Source organism: Glandiceps talaboti, chromosome 5 (assembly GCF_964340395.1).
Source record: "Glandiceps talaboti chromosome 5, keGlaTala1.1, whole genome shotgun sequence".
NCBI lineage: Eukaryota > Metazoa > Hemichordata > Enteropneusta > Spengelidae > Glandiceps > Glandiceps talaboti.
The window spans coordinates 22,264,210-22,286,558 of NC_135553.1; the positions used below are offsets into that span (position 1 = coordinate 22,264,210).

The 22,349-nt window shown below is 34.9% G+C and overlaps 1 protein-coding gene across 1 annotated transcript in view; it reads right to left on the bottom strand.

Annotated features, from left to right (window-relative positions):
- Positions 1–4,423: 4,423 nt before the first annotated feature.
- LOC144435801 (mpv17-like protein) overlaps positions 4,424–22,349 on the bottom strand; it is a 33,292-nt gene continuing 15,366 nt past the window's right edge. Inside the window, exons 2-5 of the mRNA XM_078124426.1 lie at positions 7,479–7,966; positions 7,026–7,126; positions 6,377–6,475; positions 4,424–5,876 (exon numbers count right to left, since the gene is read on the bottom strand). Of these exons, the coding sequence (XP_077980552.1) occupies positions 5,778–5,876; positions 6,377–6,475; positions 7,026–7,126; positions 7,479–7,806 (627 nt within the window). The 5' untranslated portion in view covers positions 7,807–7,966 and the 3' untranslated portion in view covers positions 4,424–5,777. The remainder of the gene's footprint in view (positions 5,877–6,376; positions 6,476–7,025; positions 7,127–7,478; positions 7,967–22,349) is intronic.

Here is a 22,349-nt window from a genome sequence, read left to right on the forward strand (position 1 = left end):
AAATCGGCAGAAGCATTGCCCCTCACACACTATTTATATATACGTAGCACTTGAAGGCACTTTTGACCAATTATTAGGTTAATATTGTGTGAGGTGACATGTTCTCGATCGTGATTTACCCTGTTACAAAGTACTGCTCTGTACAAGTTCCTGTATCGTAGTGGTTAGCATACATGATTAGCAGTTGGGAGGTCACGGGTTCGAATCCCACTGGAAACAGGATTTTTCTCTGACCGACCCAAACCACGGGTGAGTGTTCTACAGACCTGATGGGTGGGCCGTATCACTCAGCTGTGTCTCATTCACAAGACGAGTGAGAATTTGAGGGAGGGGGGGGGGGGAGTAACTCGAAAAATCGGGGACGATTACTCACACGGAGCCCGCAGGTGCTATGTTTGCTGGGCCTGTGTGACACCGGGATAGACTGTGGCCTGACTGGGAAAGCCTTGACAGTTCCACAGCAACGTCACTGTGATATGGAACGTGCAACACAGCCCTGTCACGTAGTCCCAAAACTGAATGGATCCCTGTAACATTGTGTGTGTTTGTTTGTGTGTGTGTGTGTGTGTGTGTGTGTGTGTGTGTGTGTGTGTGTCTGTATAATAGAAAATTGCTGGGAGTAATCCAGCACAAAAACAAAAGCAAAAACAAACAAAAACGACTGCACCATAAACAAATTGGGAATTGTGACACAACCTTACCACAACGATGGCGAAACAGTTAGTAGACTGGGTTAAGCTTGAAATCTGTAAAACATCGCTTAGAGCCTCAGTGCCGGTTGTCTTTTGTTTCTGATCTGCTGAATGCGTAGGATTTGAATCACCACTGCCCCCAGTCAACCCAATTGTATAATATGAGTTCTGATGTGACAGTGGACAGATTTCTACAAGTTGTCCTTTCTGTAAGTTGCCTTTTTATTTCAAAATGGTCAAAGTCCTTGGGCAAGGTATTCGACCACCACTGTCCACCAGTTATTCAAATTGTAAATTAGTAAAGACCTGATACCACACAGGACAACTTTAACCCAACTTGTCTCGCTGACTAGAAGGTGTGCTTACCACCGAGTTGAAGAAATCAAGGGTCACGTGTTGTGCCATTATGGATCTACGCCAGGCATGATAATACATGTACGTCTGCGCCTACAGCTCGGCTTTTAAGACAATGCGTGCATTACAAACACTATTCACCATCATTCTTGATATAAAAAAATCTTGTTTACCTTGCTACATCACATATCCGTGTCATTGTTAAAAAAACCTTGTTTTTTCACTTAAATTTCCCTTTCAATTTGAAAATGGTTAGGAAAAAGCGTCCAGGGGACGCTTGTGTGTAATCTACTATGATATAAAGTACATACAAAGTGAATGTTAGGTATACAACAGATAAAACAGACTTACCTCTGTCAGTGAATGTATCTGTTCGTGCCACAACCTCTGTTTAAATCATAAACTGTTCGAACCATTTATATAAACCTTTTATGGTCAATTTATCAATCAGTAAAGAGATCCAGGTACAGTTGGTTAAAACTCTTTATTATTTCTCAAGATTTAATATGCTAATCAGCAGGTGTGACTTTATTGCTTTTTGGAGCTATAACAGATGGTCTTATGTTTGTTTTCAAATTAATCAGTTATTGTGGTATATGGTGTATACTATAATTTATTTAGAAGTTATGAAACAACATGTCATAGAGATGTATAAAGAGAATACAAATGAGAACTGGATGGGCTCAACACCCCACCCTAACCCATCCACCCCCACCCGTCAACAAATCTCGACTCACAGGCTTTCCAAAACTCGTGACTAGCTTTCACCTTGTTGACAGAATATCGTCAGGTCAGCATATACATTTCCACAGTGTATTATGACATACTAGTCTATGTCCTGACTGGGAACGTATTCCATACTACACTGTACTCCATTACTCTACTCCCAGTGTAGTCAAGGTCCCAACGAAAGGTGTCAAGTGTATGTGAGTGGAGTAATTATGGAGTACACTGTAGTATGGAATACGTTCTCTGTCAGGACCTAGACTTGTGATAAACAGATACTTAATATGTCAAAAAAACAAACGCACCCGTGCAGACAATTTGTAATGAAAGAAAGATATGAGTTTTAATAAAACTATAAATAATCATGGTTTTGGTCGAGAAATGATCGTTCTGAATAGATAGACAAGGAAAGTTCCATAAATTCTCAAAGTCATGGTATTTATGACGATATTACCGATCCTGACCAGAATACTGACGCCACAAACACTGTAACAGTTCATAAGATGTTGATGATGAGGTAAGAACCCTTAACATTCCTGAAAGATATATGTTAACATGTTTGGTCCAAATTTAGGAGAGACACTTGTACACGCAAGCTTAAACATTTAATTGCATAATATATTGTCACTCGTCCGAAAACTGTCTCATTTATACAAGAAGGTGTTGTATTCGTTCTCTCTAAATTTCCCGAAATGACCTTGCAGACGTTAACTTCATAATAACTTCCTCGAGATTATCCACGATGTGAAGGATCGCGATTCACTTTAATATTCGCCCATGGGTTTACAACCTTTTTGATCCTCATATACATGCACGTCCTTGAAATCGATAGAAAATTCTAGTATATATTAAGTCCGTAAATTGTTTAATTTATACAATGAGATGTTAAATTGTATGTAAATAATCCAAATTAACGCGCTTTACTGGTTCATGCGGGGGTCACTATGACCCCGACACAGTTTGCTGTCTAGGATAAGGAGAATGGCTGAATGGTGAATATAAAGTACATTGTACTTCAAATCGTGTTTATATTCTATTGTATAGTGTTACCACTACACTGTACTTGATTTATCCTGACAACTTTATTACCGAATAGGGCGTTGCACCAATTCTGACATATACATAATGTCACAGCTGACTCTTCAGGGTACCCTTTGACCACTTATTAGGCCCAATGTTAATATAATAACGGGTTCTTGTTTACTATCAGTTGTGATATTGTTACCAAAGGCAGACTGGGTGATCCAATACAATATCTATGGAATTAATGTTCTTCTTTTTAAAAAAATAAATAAAACTATACTCTAAGCCCTTCTGTTGCTAAATTTGAGTATAATTATTAAAAATCCTTATGTTAAAAATCCTAAATGTCAACGTTAATTTCGTGAATTGTTATAGGCGCGACACATGCACGCACAATCTATACGTACAAAAGGCATGATATAAACTATACCCCTCCATACTTTTTTAAAGGAAGGGATATACCAAATGACCACAAACAGTAAAGGTTCATGTCCTCTCTCATTGTTTTAAACACGGGCGCTCCCCAGGGTTGTGTTTTAAGTCCATTGTTGCATTCACTTTCTACGCATGATTGCACACCCATATAATGAGGATACTGCAATTGTTAAGTTTTGTAAGGACACTACAGCAATTTGCTTGATATGTAATGACGATAAGACTGTGTACAGGGCAGAAGTTGAGAACATGGTCAAATGGTGTGAAGTGAACAATCTCGAACTCAATATTAATAAGACCAAGGAAGTAATCGTTGATTTTAGCTCAGACCACTCGTCAGCCCCCATACTCCAATTAATAATGTAAATGGGACAGATGTTGAAATTGTCAACATTTAAATGAAAAATTCTAGGCACCCAGATCTCACACAATTTGTCATGGCATACCAACACTGGAATCCCTTGTTAAGAAAGCCAAACAACGTCAACGCCTTTATTTTGTTATGCGGCTGAAAAAAAATCGGTATGGGCCAAGATAGTTTAGTCAATTTTTATCGTTCAACAATTGAAAGTATTTTAACTTACTCTATCATCGTCTGGTTCTGGAGCATTACGCTGGAGGAGTTAACTTCACTCGAAAATGTTGTACGAATTGCAGAAAGAATCATTGGAACCGATCTGCCTTCACTTGATTCTATATATCGCTCAAGGACTGTCCGCAAGGCAACATCTGTCACACATGATTCAAGTCATCCTTATGGTCTTGTTAATCTTTTACACTTTGGTCGGCGCTATCGTTACGGTATCTACTGAACGTTATGAAAAAGCTTTTACCCGTCTGCAAATCGAGTTTTAAATGAGTCTTGCATGATTTTCCCTTTTATCAAGCTGTTTTTTATCCGTCTTTTTCACACTGTTTTTAGGAGCGCTCGTGCATAGTTATATGCCAATGTAAGTAAAAGTTGAACAAACAATAGCTGTTTACAGTATATGTATTGGCGTGAGGGAGGATTCATTTTATTTATTGCCATACGTATAAAAACACCACCATTATCATCACCATACATTATCTCAAAATCCACTAAAATTGTCGTGACATTGGGAACATGCACACGTTGCATCACGTGATAAATCAACAACCAACACGTGATTTCATTTTGATTTTCTAATCTTTATTCAAAGTCTGGCAAAATTAACAATTGCACTATTATATATCTTAAAATTCATGTAAGGAATTAAAAAAAACACTGACTTAAAATTGTGCAGCTGTTCTGTAGTACAAAGGTGAAATATGGAAGTAGCTGAAAATTAGTGACGTCAAATCCTGACTTCTAGAAATAGACTAGATCAGAAGTATAATATCTCGACTAAATCGGACAGGTTAACGCTAACATATAATTATAAACAAACGCTACTTTCATCAGACTAATCCCGCAGATATCACCAAATTCATGACATGGTAGCGTTCACTAGACTGTGACTCATTGCAAAATACCCGTATCGATCGAATCAATTTATAGATGAGCTTTGCTATTCAAAAGTTACATAATATACATGCAGTACAATATGACAGAAAGGTTGTACCGTTTGCCTATCAATCACGCAAGTACAAAACTCAAAACGTGACTCGACAAAAGACCAACTGTCATTTTATCAAATATTTCATTCCCCAACTTCATCTTGATATATGTTTACTTTTTTTAAACGAGATCAAATTAACATTAGGAGATGTCTTGAAAAATGTATATTTATCATTCATTTTAAAATGATACTATAAAAATTAATGACTCCACTTGTATTTTTGTCATCAAACAATCATCAAATTCGACACAAAGAGAAACCTTCATTTACAGCAACAACTACACTTTCAAAAGTTGTGCTGTCAGAATTGAAAGCTTTGTAATTTGTTATACTAGTCATGTCGATATAATGTCGTGATTCAATAATGACATAAACTATTATATCTAAAATTCACAAGTACTGGTATTTTGGAAAGTTCTTTACAATGTTGAATCATTTTTATAATTGTGAACACAGTACACCCAGTGTGACACGACATACATGGGCAACATCACGACCAAAAAGCCAGCTTACATAATTTTTGTCTTTTAAAACCGATTATTTTCAGAGACGTTTTAAAACATATGTCTTCAGTTCATGCAGTATGGGCGACAACGGCTTTCTTAAGCCTGTTTCAATGGATACTTTTAATATCATTATGTCGTACATACACACATCAACTCTAAAACTGTTCACATTTACACCCTGTAAGCTTACGTCACGTCAGTTGTGGAGTGAACAATCAGGAGCTGCCTGGGTTCACCTGGAAAGATGCATCGATATATTTTTGTAATAAAAATGATTGAGATGGCAACTTTACTAGAGTATTTATCTCGACCATACAACAAATCGGCATCGATTACTCCAAGGATTGAAACTCATGTATTTCGTATACACACTGGAGTTTAAATCTGCTGAGATCTGATATCGTTCAGATTCTTTAATGTCCAATCGGTTGCCGAATTGATAAGCCCGGTTTCCATATTAGTTAGATGGCATTGCATAACTTGGCATCTGTTGTTGAATGTTTAGCAATCTGCAACTTTTCAGTCAAACAAGCTGACTCAGTTGAAATATTAACCGTTTTCTGCAAGAAAAAGGAAGAAAATACAAGAATTAAAGTATGTTACAGCAGTGAAGTTCAAGATGAAAGCGAGGCTCTCTGCAAATTGCCTACTAGATTGGTTTTGTTCGGTATCTGTTTTCCACCAATGCCGGACAAACGTTCATTTTCCGTTTGGTATAAATTATGAGCATACCAATATTAGAATCTGTACAGAGAAAACAAACATATCTCACACAACCCACCATAAGGAGCTATCAGTATAGTATATGTACCAGGGATCTAGGGTCACACAACAAATTGATTGACACATGATTGAACTTAATCAATTAAAATATGTCTAAGTGTTTCAACTATTATATTCTATCTTACTAGGTGACTTGTTACATCTGATACAGTACACACTGGATACAACATATTATATATAGAGTATTTAGGTTTTGTACAAATCGGGGTCCCACATTCATATAAACTTCGACTATTCTTGTAACATATGATACACTCAACATCTATACATAACTTACATATCTCTTCATGTAACAGAGAATGTTGGCCCACATAAAGCCTGCAACGCCGACATACACTACACGATACACGTGTGGTACAAATAGAAAGTTTAAGGCCTGTAAAAGAGAAAAAAATAAATGAGAGTATTAGTTGTGTACAAACACGTAGAGAAGTGACTAATGTGATGTAACAATAGGAATATTTTCAATCAAAATGTGGGTCTATTCTTCACAGGGGTGTTCTAAAGAAAAATGTGTCTATCTCATTACCCCATAGACTTTGCATGAGGGGGGGGGGGTTCTGGCGTCAATGTAATTGCTGAACTTCATTTTCGCACTTCTAAACCAAAGTAGGAAAACTTGCATGCTTTCAATGATATGTAACAGGTTCTGTACTGAGATGTTGATAAATTTACTTCTCAGAGTAGTGTCTACGGTAGATCTGGAAATATGCGCTCCGATAACTCCGACACATCTCAGGAGTAACGGAGATGTATCGGAGTAATCGGAGCGCACATTTCCAGAACTAACACTACGTACAGTTGCCCAGATTGCCCCCCCCATCTCTTCAAGGGTACAGTATCAAACTTGATATTCGAACATTGTAAAGTTTGAATTCTGTAACACATTTGGTAACCTGGGACAACAGAAACTGATGACCACTGACCTGTGCTGGTATCCAGAATGTCAAGCCTATCAAGTATGTTGGTATGACCTTCTCCTTTGCTTCAGAAAATATATCAGGTTTACCTTCTAGTAGTGATAGTACTATATAATATAATAAATATGTACATATAAGGTAATGGAATTTAACACACACACACACAACAGTTTAGTATGACACATTTTCATAGAAAGATAAATTGTATAAATTCACACATGTCCAATGCACAAGGTTTGCATTCGAAAACTTTGAGTGTATTGTTACATTTCTAATTCTCAATCCAATGCATGTTCAACAGTGTTTGTTTGTTTGTTTGTTTGTTTGTTTGCTTCTTTGTTTGTGTAGTACCCACAATGTCTATGGGACATCTGTTTTAGCCAGAGTAAGTTAGGAAACATGAAAATGTGAGATAAGTTTAAACTTCTGTGCATGTAGTATACAAGGCGTATATCTTACCCACATAGAATCCACTGACCCAAAGTGGAGATACGGATACTTTTTCCAACAACACTTTTTTCAAAGCAACCTTTACAGTGTTTCCAGGAACAATTCGGTCCAGGACCTTGTACCAGCCATAATTACCAGGTCCATTGAAGACGAATCCCCATATCGCCATTCGTCGCACTTTTCCAATGTCACGCTTCTCCCCGTAAGATTTTTGTTGTAGGCATTCCGATGTAGCATATACACCTCCTACAAATATGGCGTTACGAAGGAGATGGCTCTTCGAAATACGACGAATGAGATGCATAGTGTTTTGGATTGAGTGTGTTACTGTTGCCATGGTGTTCAATAGTGGATTCTAAAGCCACGAATCGAAGTCTTTCCCGAGAATGTGAATTTATGGTCCACAAATTCAGACCCATTAGTTAAACGGTCCGGGCTCAGTTTCTTCAAAACGGGAGGTTGTTGGAATAACTGCACCACTTGCAGAACTGTATAACCTGGAAGTCAAAATAAGAGGAAAGCCGTCATATAAATAATATCACATATTCACAGAATGGGAGGTGTCGAGGTTTGTCATTAATAACATATACTAACAGAAATTTAGTGTAGACTTGGAAAAAATCGCTTGCCAAAAAGCAACAAAAGATACGTGCTACAAACGCAATGGTGTGGAAACTACACGGAAAAATTCTTAAAATTGTCATTAAAACTAAGTGTTAGGCTGGTAGCTGTTACAGGCATCTATGATGATGACGTCCTCTTGATTTATTCGCGGACAATGGGCAGAGTTGATATTATGTCGTACGCCCTCACACGGCCATACTTTGCACATCGCCTGCAACTCCAAGTTGCCAGTATCATGACGGTTTCCACAGGAGGGTTTATTACTTGTCTCATCGTCGCAAACCATGGCCTCTTTTACGGCACCGTCAAAAACGCACCGTCAACAGGTATTTCGCAGTGTCGCGAAAGAAATAACAGCTCTGGTTTGCGAGAATGACTTGTCTGTGATTCCACCAAATTTCATACTAGCCTGCCCAGTATTTTTTTCAGTCTTTTCACCAAAAGATGCCATTTTCGCCCTAATTTGCATTTTGACATTCAACGTCGACACTTTTGTCACTCCTATAAGGAAGCTTGTAGTACGAAGTAATGGTGTAATAATTTGAATTTAATGCAAATCTGTGTGTTTTCACTGTATATAAGATTACATGTTGTTGACGGATAGATTGAACAATTTCAGTCGCCAGATTTGAATAGCATACAGAGACTAACTTGAAATCGAGTGGTTAGGCTAGATTTTTTTTCCAAACTATTTTCTAGTCTGTCATCCACATCGTTGAATTTTCTTGAGTTGCATTATTGAGGTTACTTTTCTACTAGCTATTGGTGTGACTTTAAATTCTTTAATTTCTAGTGGGAAATAAAGAGAAACTTTCAATTGTTCCAGAACAAAATCGGTTTGAATGTTCGACTAGTTTCGTCCCTCAGTCGGGTTTTTTTTTCTCAAGAAGTGATCAATTGATCAAAATATTTTGAACAATAACTGCAGAACCAGTTAAATAACACCTCCAGTAACATCCTCATCAAATTTTAGCCCCGTTCACCACGTGGTTTTCGAGATTTAGCTTTTGACCAAAAATTGCGACGCTAAATTTAAATGTTTACTTGCAATACTGTACAATGTAATGTCTAGCAGTGGTCAATAAACGATATTTTTTTTGAGAAAGGGTGCAGTTACTGTACAGTACTCATACAGTTATACACGTACGGAGTACATGACATTCGCGCAAGAAAATCCATGTTATCATGGTTATTGATGGATAGAGGCAGTACGCGCGTTGTCGAGTTTGCAGACATGAGAGTTGCCAGTAACGCATGTGACTGGTAAACAACGCCTGTGTCTGGTTTAATACATATTCGGGTTTACGCCTGCGCATTTTGCACACGTTACAATTTGTTTGTGTATATACTAGTAGTTATTCACATCATGCACATGTGTCACTTGTACTTCACGTGCAGTGCTAGTGCTCCTTCAAGTCACAGAATTGTCTGTGTTCCAGTCTAGATGTATACATCGCGAGAGCGTAGTGCAAGTGCGAACCAGAGGTGCGAACTTTCACGGTAAGTTGACCCCTGTTCTTTCATCGACAAAAATGTACATGTGTCACTATTATTAGAAAAACTATGCGTGTGTCTGGATCACAACAACTTGTAATTGTGTGCTAATAAGTATACACTATTCCATGATGGCAATATTCTACTCTATTTCGACCGTAATACAAAACAATCAATATTGGCAGCTGAATATTCCGGAGCAATCGCCGGCAACGATAACTTTGAATATTGTATATACCCAAATAACGTCATTATTTTGTATGATCATCATAGATAGCATTCTTGAATAGAATCTTAGCTCACGTCACAAGGGACTGATTCTCCATTGTCAGAAACGTTTCCCGTAATATCAAGCAGGACATGCAGTTTAGAAAGTAGTGTGTTTGTCGCTAGTATAGACCCATCCCTATGCATTGTCTCACTCTGAGTTGTAACACATAAACACAGATAAAGATAAGATAACGAGGTGTAACATTTATTATGCGTACATGATTATGAATGCATCTTTATGCTCAAAATACAATGTACAAAGCAATTGACACAAGTACAATTAACATTCTGTGGGTTTAAAATGGGCCATATAATGAGTTTTGAATAACCACAGCTGTTGGAATGAACAATGTTTTGAAGAGAACCATGCAAGATTGTGTATACATAGACAGTTTTCTGAGCTTTCCTAGTGACTAGCATGAAGTTTAACAACAGACATTGATACTGGTAGTAGTACTGTATTCTCAGCTGTGTCTACAGTCAGTCAATCTTTACATGCATGGTAAAGCATACAAAAATAACATGCAGAAATAAAATGATTAAAATATATTCTTTTAACCAACTGATGGAGCACTGTTTACATCGACTAGAAAGTTTCCAAGAGGAAGTCTATCATCTGAGGTCAAAATATGCAGAAACTGAATGAAAATTTGAATTATCTAATGAAAAAGAAGAAGAATAAGTGCCTTTCTTTAATTTGTATAATGAGAATAAAGCATGAAATGATGAAATTCATCTTCTACCGCATAATTTGACAAAATTTAAAGATTCTTTCATCATGTACAGGAATCTTAGGAGTACACCATCTCCCCAACTCAATATAAATATTATAATCCAAAATTCTAAATTTAGTCACTAGTCTTCTACCAACTGGATTTTTAATTTGCAGAAGATGTTTCTCAAAACCAAAAGCTGTTTTAAATAATCTAAATGTTCTCATTTTGTTTTTATTAGTACTTTTTTCTTCTAATGTCATTATGTAATTCCCTGTACCATGATAACAAAATTCTAGACATAAGTCATAAAATTATGATGAACCTTCCTAGTATAATTAAACCTGCAAAGATTTGACCACACACTGTTCTCATTATATTTAACAAGTAAGTTTCTAATAATAAAATATAAATACCCCATGTTGAATAACACATAGAACAAATGTAGGCTGCTCACAATAAATTGTCCATCGACAATTAATCTATACCAATACTTTAACAGAAGTTTAATTACAGTGAAATTAGTGGGGAAATGACCTAATTCTCCAACAATACCACATCTTGATATCTTATAAGAAACCCAAAGTAGAAATCTATAAAAAGAAAAAAAAAACATCAACAAGAATCTGAAAATTTCTCAATTTCATAACCCCAAACTTCACATCTGTAAGTCACAATAGCAACAATTAAACAATCAAAGAGATCTAAAGCCACATCAATAGAAATACTCTAGTTAGAAGAAATAGTTATACATGAACTTAAGAGAGCTCTCGTGGATTTAAACTTCAAGTTATTGAGGTTTTGTTTAAATTTACTGTTAGAAGAAATAATGATACCAAGAAAACAGTATTCTCTTAGGCTTACATTGTCGAGAGTAAAATGATAAAAAATAAAATTTGGATTTCCTGTATTTACATATGACCTTGATTTCTTAATGTTGATTATTATTTTCTACTTTGTACAAAATAATGTAATTTAAATAAACAACTTTGCAACTCAACTTTAATTTCTAGTAGTAGAGACTCATCAGCATATAAAAGACAATTCAGAGACACACTTGTAAGTTTCACAGGGCTATCATTCTTGACAAAACAAGCTCTTTCCAAACTGGTGGATTCTAAATCAACTCTTTCCTTGTTTTTGACCTTCCTTTACCAATCTTAGACTAAAGTACTAAAATTTATTACAAAAATATTTGCAATTTTCGTTTTAAACATGTACAAATGTAACTACATTTTTGTATGAGGCCAGACACCAGAGTTATACCTAGCCTTACAAACTATGCTCTATTCCAAATTCATTCATGCTACAACAACACTGTCACTGTTTCTCACCTACTTCTATCCATCTTAGTCTAAACTATTAAAATTTATTAGAAAAATGTCCGCCATTTTGATTTTTAGCATGTAACTAGGAGACCAGACACCAGAGTTACCTAGACTTACAAACTATGCTCTATTCCAAATTGATTCATGCTATAATAACACTGTCACTGTTTTTCACCTACTTCTATCCATCTTAGAGTAAACTACTAAAATTTATTAGAAAAATGTCCGCCATTTTGATTTTTAGCATGAAACTAGGAGACCAGACACCAGAGTTACCTAACCTTACAAACTATGCTCTTTTCCAAATTGATTCATGCTACAATAACACTGTCACTGTTTCTCACCTACTTCTATCCATCTTAGACTAAACTACTAAAATTTATTAGAAAAATGTCCGCCATTTTGATTTTTAGCATGTAACTAGGAGACCAGACAACAGAGTTACCTAACCTTACAAACTATGATCCTTTCCAAATTGATTCATGCTACAACAACACTGTCACTGTTTTTCACCAACTTCTATCCATCTTAGACTAAACTACTAAAATTTATAAGAAAAATGTCCGCCATTTTGATTTTTAGCATGTAACTAGGAGACCAGACACCAGAGTTACCTAGCCTTACAAACTATACTCTTTTCCAAATTGATTCATGCTACAATAACACTGTCACTGTTTTTTACCTATTTCTATCCATCTTAGACTAAACTACTAAAATTTATTAGAAAAATGTCCGCCATTTTGATTTTTAGCATGTAACTAGGAGACCAGACACCAGAGTTACCTAACCTTACAAACTATACTCCTTTCCAAATTGAATCATGCTACAATAACACTGTCACTGTTTTTCACCTATTTCTATCCATCTTAGACTAAACTACTAAAATTTGTTAGAAAAATGTCCGCCATTTTGATTTTTAGCATGTAACTAGGAGACCAGACACCAGAGTTACCTAGCCTTACAAACTATACTCTTTTCCAAATTGATTCATGCTACAATAACACTGTCACTGTTTTTCACCTATTTCTATCCATCTTAGACTAAACTACTAAAATTTGATAGAAAAATGTCAGCCATTTTGATTTTTAGCATGTAACTAGGAGACCAGACACCAGAGTTACCTAGCCTTACAAACTATACTCTTTTCCAAATTCATTCATGCTACAATAACACTGTCACTGTTTTTCACCTATTTCTATCCATCTTAGACTAAACTACTAAAATTTATTAGAAAAATGTCCGCCATTTTGATTTTTAGCATGTAACTAGGAGACCAGACACCAGAGTTACCTAACCTTACAAACTATACTCCTTTCCAAATTGAATCATGCTACAACAACACTGTCACTGTTTCTCACCTACTTCTATCCATCTTAGACTAAACTACTAAAATTTGATAGAAAAATGTCCGCCATTTTGATTTTTAGCATGTAACTAGGAGACCAGACACCAGAGTTACCTAGCCTTACAAACTATACTCTTTTCCAAATTCATTCATGCTACAATAACACTGTCACTGTTTTTTACCTATTTCTATCCATCTTAGACTAAACTACTAAAATTTATTAGAAAAATGTCCGCCATTTTGATTTTTAGCATGTAACTAGGAGACCAGACACCAGAGTTACCTAACCTTACAAACTATACTCCTTTCCAAATTGAATCATGCTACAATAACACTGTCACTGTTTTTCACCTATTTCTATCCATCTTAGACTAAACTACTAAAATTTGTTAGAAAAATGTCAGCCATTTTGATTTTTAGCATGTAACTAGGAGACCAGACACCAGAGTTACCTAGCCTTACAAACTATACTCTTTTCCAAATTGATTCATGCTACAATAACACTGTCACTGTTTTTCACCTATTTCTATCCATCTTAGACTAAACTACTAAAATTTGATAGAAAAATGTCAGCCATTTTGATTTTTAGCATGTAACTAGGAGACCAGACACCAGAGTTACCTAGCCTTACAAACTATACACTTTTCCAAATTGATTCATGCTACAATAACACTGTCACTGTTTTTCACCTATTTCTATCCATCTTAGACTAAACTACTAAAATTTATTCGAAAAATGTACTCCATTTTGATTTTTAGCATGTAACTAGGAGACCAGACACCAGAGTTACCTAACCTTACAAACTATACTCCTTTCCAAATTGAATCATGCTACAACAACACTGTCACTGTTTCTCACCTACTTCTATCCATCTTAGACTAAACTACTAAAATTTGATAGAAAAATGTCCGCCATTTTGATTTTTAGCATGTAACTAGGAGACCAGACACCAGAGTTACCTAGCCTTACAAACTATACTCTTTTCCAAATTGATTCATGCTACAATAACACTGTCACTGTTTTTTACCTATTTCTATCCATCTTAGACTAAACTACTAAAATTTATTAGAAAAATGTCCGCCATTTTGATTTTTAGCATGTAACTAGGAGACCAGACACCAGAGTTACCTAACCTTACAAACTATACTCCTTTCCAAATTGAATCATGCTACAATAACACTGTCACTGTTTTTCACCTATTTCTATCCATCTTAGACTAAACTACTAAAATTTGTTAGAAAAATGTCAGCCATTTTGATTTTTAGCATGTAACTAGGAGACCAGACACCAGAGTTACCTAACCTTACAAACTATACTCCTTTCCAAATTGAATCATGCTACAACAACACTGTCACTGTTTCTCACCTACTTCTATCCATCTTAGACTAAACTACTAAAATTTATTAGAAAAATGTCCGCCATTTTGATTTTTAGCATGTAACTAGGAGACCAGACACCAGAGTTACCTAGCCTTACAAACTATACTCTTTTCCAAATTGATTCATGCTACAATAACACTGTCACTGTTTTTTACCTATTTCTATCCATCTTAGACTAAACTACTAAAATTTATTAGAAAAATGTCCGCCATTTTGATTTTTAGCATGTAACTAGGAGACCAGACACCAGAGTTACCTAACCTTACAAACTATACTCCTTTCCAAATTGAATCATGCTACAATAACACTGTCACTGTTTTTCACGTATTTCGATCCATCTTAGACTAAACTACTAAAATTTATTACAAAAATGTCCGCCATTTTGATTTTTAGCATGTAACTAGGAGACCAGACACCAGAGTTACCTAACCTTACAAACTATACTCCTTTCCAAATTGAATCATGCTACAATAACACTGTCACTGTTTCTCACCTATTTCTATCCATCTTAGACTAAACTACTAAAATTTATTAGAAAAATGTCCGCCATTTTGATTTTTAGCATGTAACTAGGAGACCAGACACCAGAGTTACCTAGCCTTACAAACTATACTCTTTTCCAAATTGATTCATGCTACAATAACACTGTCACTGTTTTTTACCTATTTCTATCCATCTTAGACTAAACTACTAAAATTTATTAGAAAAATGTCCGCCATTTTGATTTTTAGCATGTAACTAGGAGACCAGACACCAGAGTTACCTAACCTTACAAACTATACTCCTTTCCAAATTGAATCATGCTACAATAACACTGTCACTGTTTTTCACGTATTTCGATCCATCTTAGACTAAACTACTAAAATTTATTACAAAAATGTCCGCCATTTTGATTTTTAGCATGTAACTAGGAGACCAGACACCAGAGTTACCTAACCTTACAAACTATACTCCTTTCCAAATTGAATCATGCTACAATAACACTGTCACTGTTTCTCACCTATTTCTATCCATCTTAGACTAAACTACTAAAATTTATTAGAAAAATGTCAGCCATTTTGATTTTTAGCATGTAACTAGGAGACCAGACACCAGAGTTACCTAGCCTTACAAACTATACTCTTTTCCAAATTGATTCATGCTACAATAACACTGTCACTGTTTTTTACCTATTTCTATCCATCTTAGACTAAACTACTAAAATTTGTTAGAAAAATGTCAGCCATTTTGATTTTTAGCATGTAACTAGGAGACCAGACACCAGAGTTACCTAGCCTTACAAACTATACTCCTTTCCAAATTGAATCATGCTACAATAACACTGTCACTGTTTTTCACGTATTTCTATCCATCTTAGACTAAACTATTAAAATTTATTAGAAAAATGTCCGCCATTTTGATTTTTAGCATGTAACTAGGAGACCAGACACCAGAGTTACCTAACCTTACAAACTATACTCCTTTCCAAATTGAATCATGCTACAATAACACTGTCACTGTTTTTCACCTATTTCTATCCATCTTAGACTAAACTACTAAAATTTATTACAAAAATGTCAGCCATTTTGATTTTTAGCATGTAACTAGGAGACCAGACACCAGAGTTACCTAGCCTTACAAACTATACTCTTTTCCAAATTGATTCATGCTACAATAACACTGTCACTGTTTTTTACCTATTTCTATCCATCTTAGACTAAACTACTAAAATTTATTAGAAAAATGTCCGCCATTTTGATTTTTAGCATGTAACTAGGAGACCAGACACCAGAGTTACCTAACCTTACAAACTATACTCCTTTCCAAATTGAATCATGCTACAATAACACTGTCACTGTTTTTCACCTATTTCTATCCATCTTGGACTAAACTACTAAAATTTATTAGAAAAATGTCCGCCATTTTGATTTTTAGCATGTAACTAGGAGACCAGACACCAGAGTTACCTAACCTTACAAACTATACTCCTTTCCAAATTGAATCATGCTACAACAACACTGTCACTGTTTTTCACGTATTTCTATCCATCTTAGACTAAACTACTAAAATTTATTAGAAAAATGTCCGCCATTTTGATTTTTAGCATGTAACTAGGAGACCAGACACCAGAGTTACCTAACCTTACAAACTATACTCCTTTCCAAATTCATTCATGCTACAATAACACTGTCACTGTTTCTCACCTATTTCTATCCATCTTAGACTAAACTACTAAAATTTATTAGAAAAATGTCAGCCATTTTGATTTTTAGCATGTAACTAGGAGACCAGACACCAGAGTTACCTAGCCTTACAAACTATACTCTTTTCCAAATTCATTCATGCTACAATAACACTGTCACTGTTTTTCACCTATTTCTATCCATCTTAGACTAAACTATTAAAATTTATTAGAAAAATGTCCGCCATTTTGATTTTTAGCATGTAACTAGGAGACCAGACACCAGAGTTACCTAACCTTACAAACTATACTCCTTTCCAAATTGAATCATGCTACAATAACACTGTCACTGTTTTTCACCTATTTCTATCCATCTTAGACTAAACTACTAAAATTTATTACAAAAATGTCAGCCATTTTGATTTTTAGCATGTAACTAGGAGACCAGACACCAGAGTTACCTAGCCTTACAAACTATACTCTTTTCCAAATTGATTCATGCTACAATAACACTGTCACTGTTTTTTACCTATTTCTATCCATCTTAGACTAAACTACTAAAATTTATTAGAAAAATGTCCGCCATTTTGATTTTTAGCATGTAACTAGGAGACCAGACACCAGAGTTACCTAACCTTACAAACTATACTCCTTTCCAAATTGAATCATGCTACAATAACACTGTCACTGTTTTTCACCTATTTCTATCCATCTTGGACTAAACTACTAAAATTTATTAGAAAAATGTCCGCCATTTTGATTTTTAGCATGTAACTAGGAGACCAGACACCAGAGTTACCTAACCTTACAAACTATACTCCTTTCCAAATTGAATCATGCTACAACAACACTGTCACTGTTTTTCACGTATTTCTATCCATCTTAGACTAAACTACTAAAATTTATTAGAAAAATGTCCGCCATTTTGATTTTTAGCATGTAACTAGGAGACCAGACACCAGAGTTACCTAACCTTACAAACTATACTCCTTTCCAAATTCATTCATGCTACAATAACACTGTCACTGTTTCTCACCTATTTCTATCCATCTTAGACTAAACTACTAAAATTTATTAGAAAAATGTCAGCCATTTTGATTTTTAGCATGTAACTAGGAGACCAGACACCAGAGTTACCTAGCCTTACAAACTATACTCTTTTCCAAATTCATTCATGCTACAATAACACTGTCACTGTTTTTCACCTATTTCTATCCATCTTAGACTAAACTACTAAAATTTATTAGAAAAATGTCCGCCATTTTGATTTTTAGCATGTAACTAGGAGACCAGACACCAGAGTTACCTAGCCTTACAAACTATACTCTTTTCCAAATTGATTCATGCTACAATAACACTGTCACTGTTTTTCACCTATTTCTACCCATCTTAGACTAAACTACTAAAATTTGATAGAAAAATGTCAGCCATTTTGATTTTTAGCATGTAACTAGGAGACCAGACACCAGAGTTACCTAGCCTTACAAACTATACTCCTTTCCAAATTGAATCATGCTACAATAACACTGTCACTGTTTTTCACGTATTTCGATCCATCTTAGACTAAACTACTAAAATTTATTACAAAAATGTCCGCCATTTTGATTTTTAGCATGTAACTAGGAGACCAGACACCAGAGTTACCTAACCTTACAAACTATACTCTTTTCCAAATTCATTCATGCTACAATAACACTGTCACTGTTTTTCACCTATTTCTATCCATCTTAGACTAAACTACTAAAATTTATTAGAAAAATGTCAGCCATTTTGATTTTTAGCATGTAACTAGGAGACCAGACACCAGAGTTACCTAACCTTACACACTATACTCCTTTCCAAATTGAATCATGCTACAACAACACTGTCACTGTTTCTCACCTACTTCTATCCATCTTAGACTAAACTACTGAAATTTATTAGAAAAATGTCCGCCATTTTGATTTTTAGCATGTAACTAGGAGACCAGACACCAGAGTTACCTAGCCTTACAAACTATACTCTTTTCCAAATTGATTCATGCTACAATAACACTGTCACTGTTTTTTACCTATTTCTGTCCATCTTAGACTAAACTACTAAAATTTATTAGAAAAATGTCCGCCATTTTGATTTTTAGCATGTAACTAGGAGACCAGACACCAGAGTTACCTAGCCTTACAAACTATACTCCTTTCCAAATTGAATCATGCTACAATAACACTGTCACTGTTTTTCACCTATTTCTATCCATCTTAGACTAAACTACTAAAATTTATTAGAAAAATGTCCGCCATTTTGATTTTTAGCATGTAACTAGGAGACCAGACACCAGAGTTACCTAACCTTACAAACTATACTCCTTTCCAAATTGAATCATGCTACAACAACACTGTCACTGTTTTTCACGTATTTCTATCCATCTTAGACTAAACTACTAAAATTTATTAGAAAAATGTCCGCCATTTTGATTTTTAGCATGTAACTAGGAGACCAGACACCAGAGTTACCTAACCTTACAAACTATACTCCTTTCCAAATTGAATCATGCTACAACAACACTGTCACTGTTTTTCACGTATTTCTATCCATCTTAGACTAAACTACTAAAATTTATTAGAAAAATGTCAGCCATTTTGATTTTTAGCATGTAACTAGGAGACCAGACACCAGAGTTACCTAACCTTACAAACTATACTCCTTTCCAAATTCATTCATGCTACAATAACACTGTCACTGTTTCTCACCTATTTCTATCCATCTTAGACTAAACTACTAAAATTTATTAGAAAAATGTCAGCCATTTTGATTTTTAGCATGTAACTAGGAGACCAGACACCAGAGTTACCTAGCCTTACAAACTATACTCCTTTCCAAATTGAATCATGCTACAATAACACTGTCACTGTTTTTCACGTATTTCTATCCATCTTAGACTAAACTACTAAAATTTATTAGAAAAATGTCAGCCATTTTGATTTTTAGCATGTAACTAGGAGACCAGACACCAGAGTTACCTAGCCTTACAAACTATACTCTTTTCCAAATTGATTCATGCTACAACAACACTGTCACTGTTTTCACCTACTTCTACCCATCTTAGATTAAACTACTAAAATTAATAAGAAAAATGTCAGCCATTTTGATTTTTAGCATGTACATGTAACTGAGACCGGACACCAGAGTTACATGTACCTAGCCTTGCAAACTTTGCTCTTTTCCAAATCTCATTTAACAGAAACATAACTAGCAAAAGAAATCATGATCAAATACTACACCAATACTTTGACCATAAATATTTGCAAGTTTTAGAGTTGAACAGTAAATGTATTAATCCTTTGTTAACTTTCTTATCTCTTACAGGTTTGTTACACAGTACATAACAGATGTCCTATTCAAAGAAGCTGTTGTTTTGCTCGTCTCTAAGAGAAAAAAAATAACTTCAGACTCTATGTGTAGTAAAACAGAAATTTAGATCTTAAATCAATTAGTTGTGCACAAGGACATGAGCTCTATTTTGAACATTTTTAATACAATTGAAATGAAGAGTGTGTGTGTGTGTGTGTGTGTGTGTGTGTAAACAACTTAGTCGAAAACTGCAGTCCGATTTCTTTGATACTTGGTGGTCATGTTATATTGGATGTCTAGTAGTGAAATTGTTCAAATGAAAATGATCACATCAGATATATGGGTTTTGGGTCAAAAATGTGATTTTTGTCAAAGAATTTAAACTACAAAACTACTGGGCAGATTGGCCTGAAATTTGGTGGAAACATTCTCAGAGGTGTGTAAATTAAGATTTGTTCATGACATGATGTTTCCATGTGTAATATGCAAAGTAGGGCTTTTTGGTTAAAAACCTACAATTCCAAAACTACTCAGTAGATTGGGCTGAACTTTTAACAGGGATGTATCTGCCGGTGTATAGATGAAGAAATATTAAGCATATAATGATCTCATCAGTAACATCCAAATTAGGTGTAAACATGTAAATTGGTCAAAAATTTATATCTCAAAAAGTACTTGGTCAGGGAAACTGAAATTTGGTGAGATGGTTCTAGAAGTGTTGTTCTGCAGATTCCCTTTAGAATAGTTTGACACAATTGGCCCTAGAAACCATGACCATGGCCTTAGCAACAACCAAATGGCAGTATATTTTGGTTAAATAAGAACACCATCTGGTAGGCATTTAGTAAACATTCAAAAAATGTATGCAAATATCCCTAGCAACAGTGGCCCGCCCATGGCAACAGCCCAATAATCACATATGTGACAAACATAACATGGTTGGATCGGCAACTGGATAGTCATTCAACAAATGAACACCTATTTTTAGAATGGACTAGCATATGGATAAATATTTTAAAAAACTACAGTTGTGCTACATCGCCATTGGCAGTATTTTGGAAAACAATAGTTGTGCTACAATGCCATTTTATATTTCTTTTTTTCTAAATATTTTTTTTCATATCTGAGGTAGTTATGTTTTTCATTGTTCTCCATATGCTCTCTGTTTTTGGTTTCTTCTCATCAGATGTACAGTCATTACATTTTGGAAGAAAAGTTTTATATTGTCTTTTTAAATTGATGTCAGTTTGTGCATCCACCAATTCTTGCGAGACTTCATAATTTTTGTGATGTTACAATTTTTTTCTTGAACTTGTTAATAAAAAGGTTAGGGTCGGCAGTGAAAAACTAGGCAGGGTCAGATAACCGGAATCAAACAATTATTTTTTTTTATTGCTTTAAGAATTATTCAGAACATGATGATTCCATTATTGATATGCAAATTATGGCTAAAATGTGTCTTTTTGGTAAAATAATCTTTAATTCCAAAAGTAATGAGCTGGAAATTAATTTGAATGGCTCTTGGGGTATATAGATGAAGAAATGTTAAGCATATGATGATCTCATCAGTGACATGAAAATTAGGTATAAAAATGTGAATTTTGTTTAATCTTGTCTCTTGGCTCTCTTCGTTGGTGTAAACACACATGTGTTTTTGTTATTTGTACTTCAAGCACTTGTTAAATGAGAATGTTAAAAGACACAATCTTTTGTCATTAGAAAAATTTTGGATATTGCAAAGAGATATAGTCATATAACTTAAATCATGGATAATATTAATAAGTAATAAAATGTAAAATGAACAGAAAACCAGTGTGGACTTCTATATATCTGACAATTTTACATGTTATACACAGAGTGAAGCTAGCATGTAAGTGGTGAATGATTTCATTTTATTTGATTCAGTTTTATTTTTTGTTGTTGAATGAGACTGATTTTAGGGAGCGATCAGATTTTACGCTGACTTTTTGTTCACCCCACCCCTGCTGACAAATAAAAAAACACTGCCCCCCCCCCCCCCACATCTGTTGACAAGAAATATTCTTGTTCTTTCTTGCAATATATAAAGCTCTTTAGGCAGGAACCCTATGAGAAGTATGATTGTCTGTTCATAGCTGTGCAAAATATTCATGGTTTTAGTAACCAAAAGTTCTAGGATATCTCTTACATTGAGTGAACTATTATCATTATAGATTAATTCAGCTAATTATAAAGTACATTATTAGAAATGAAATTAACA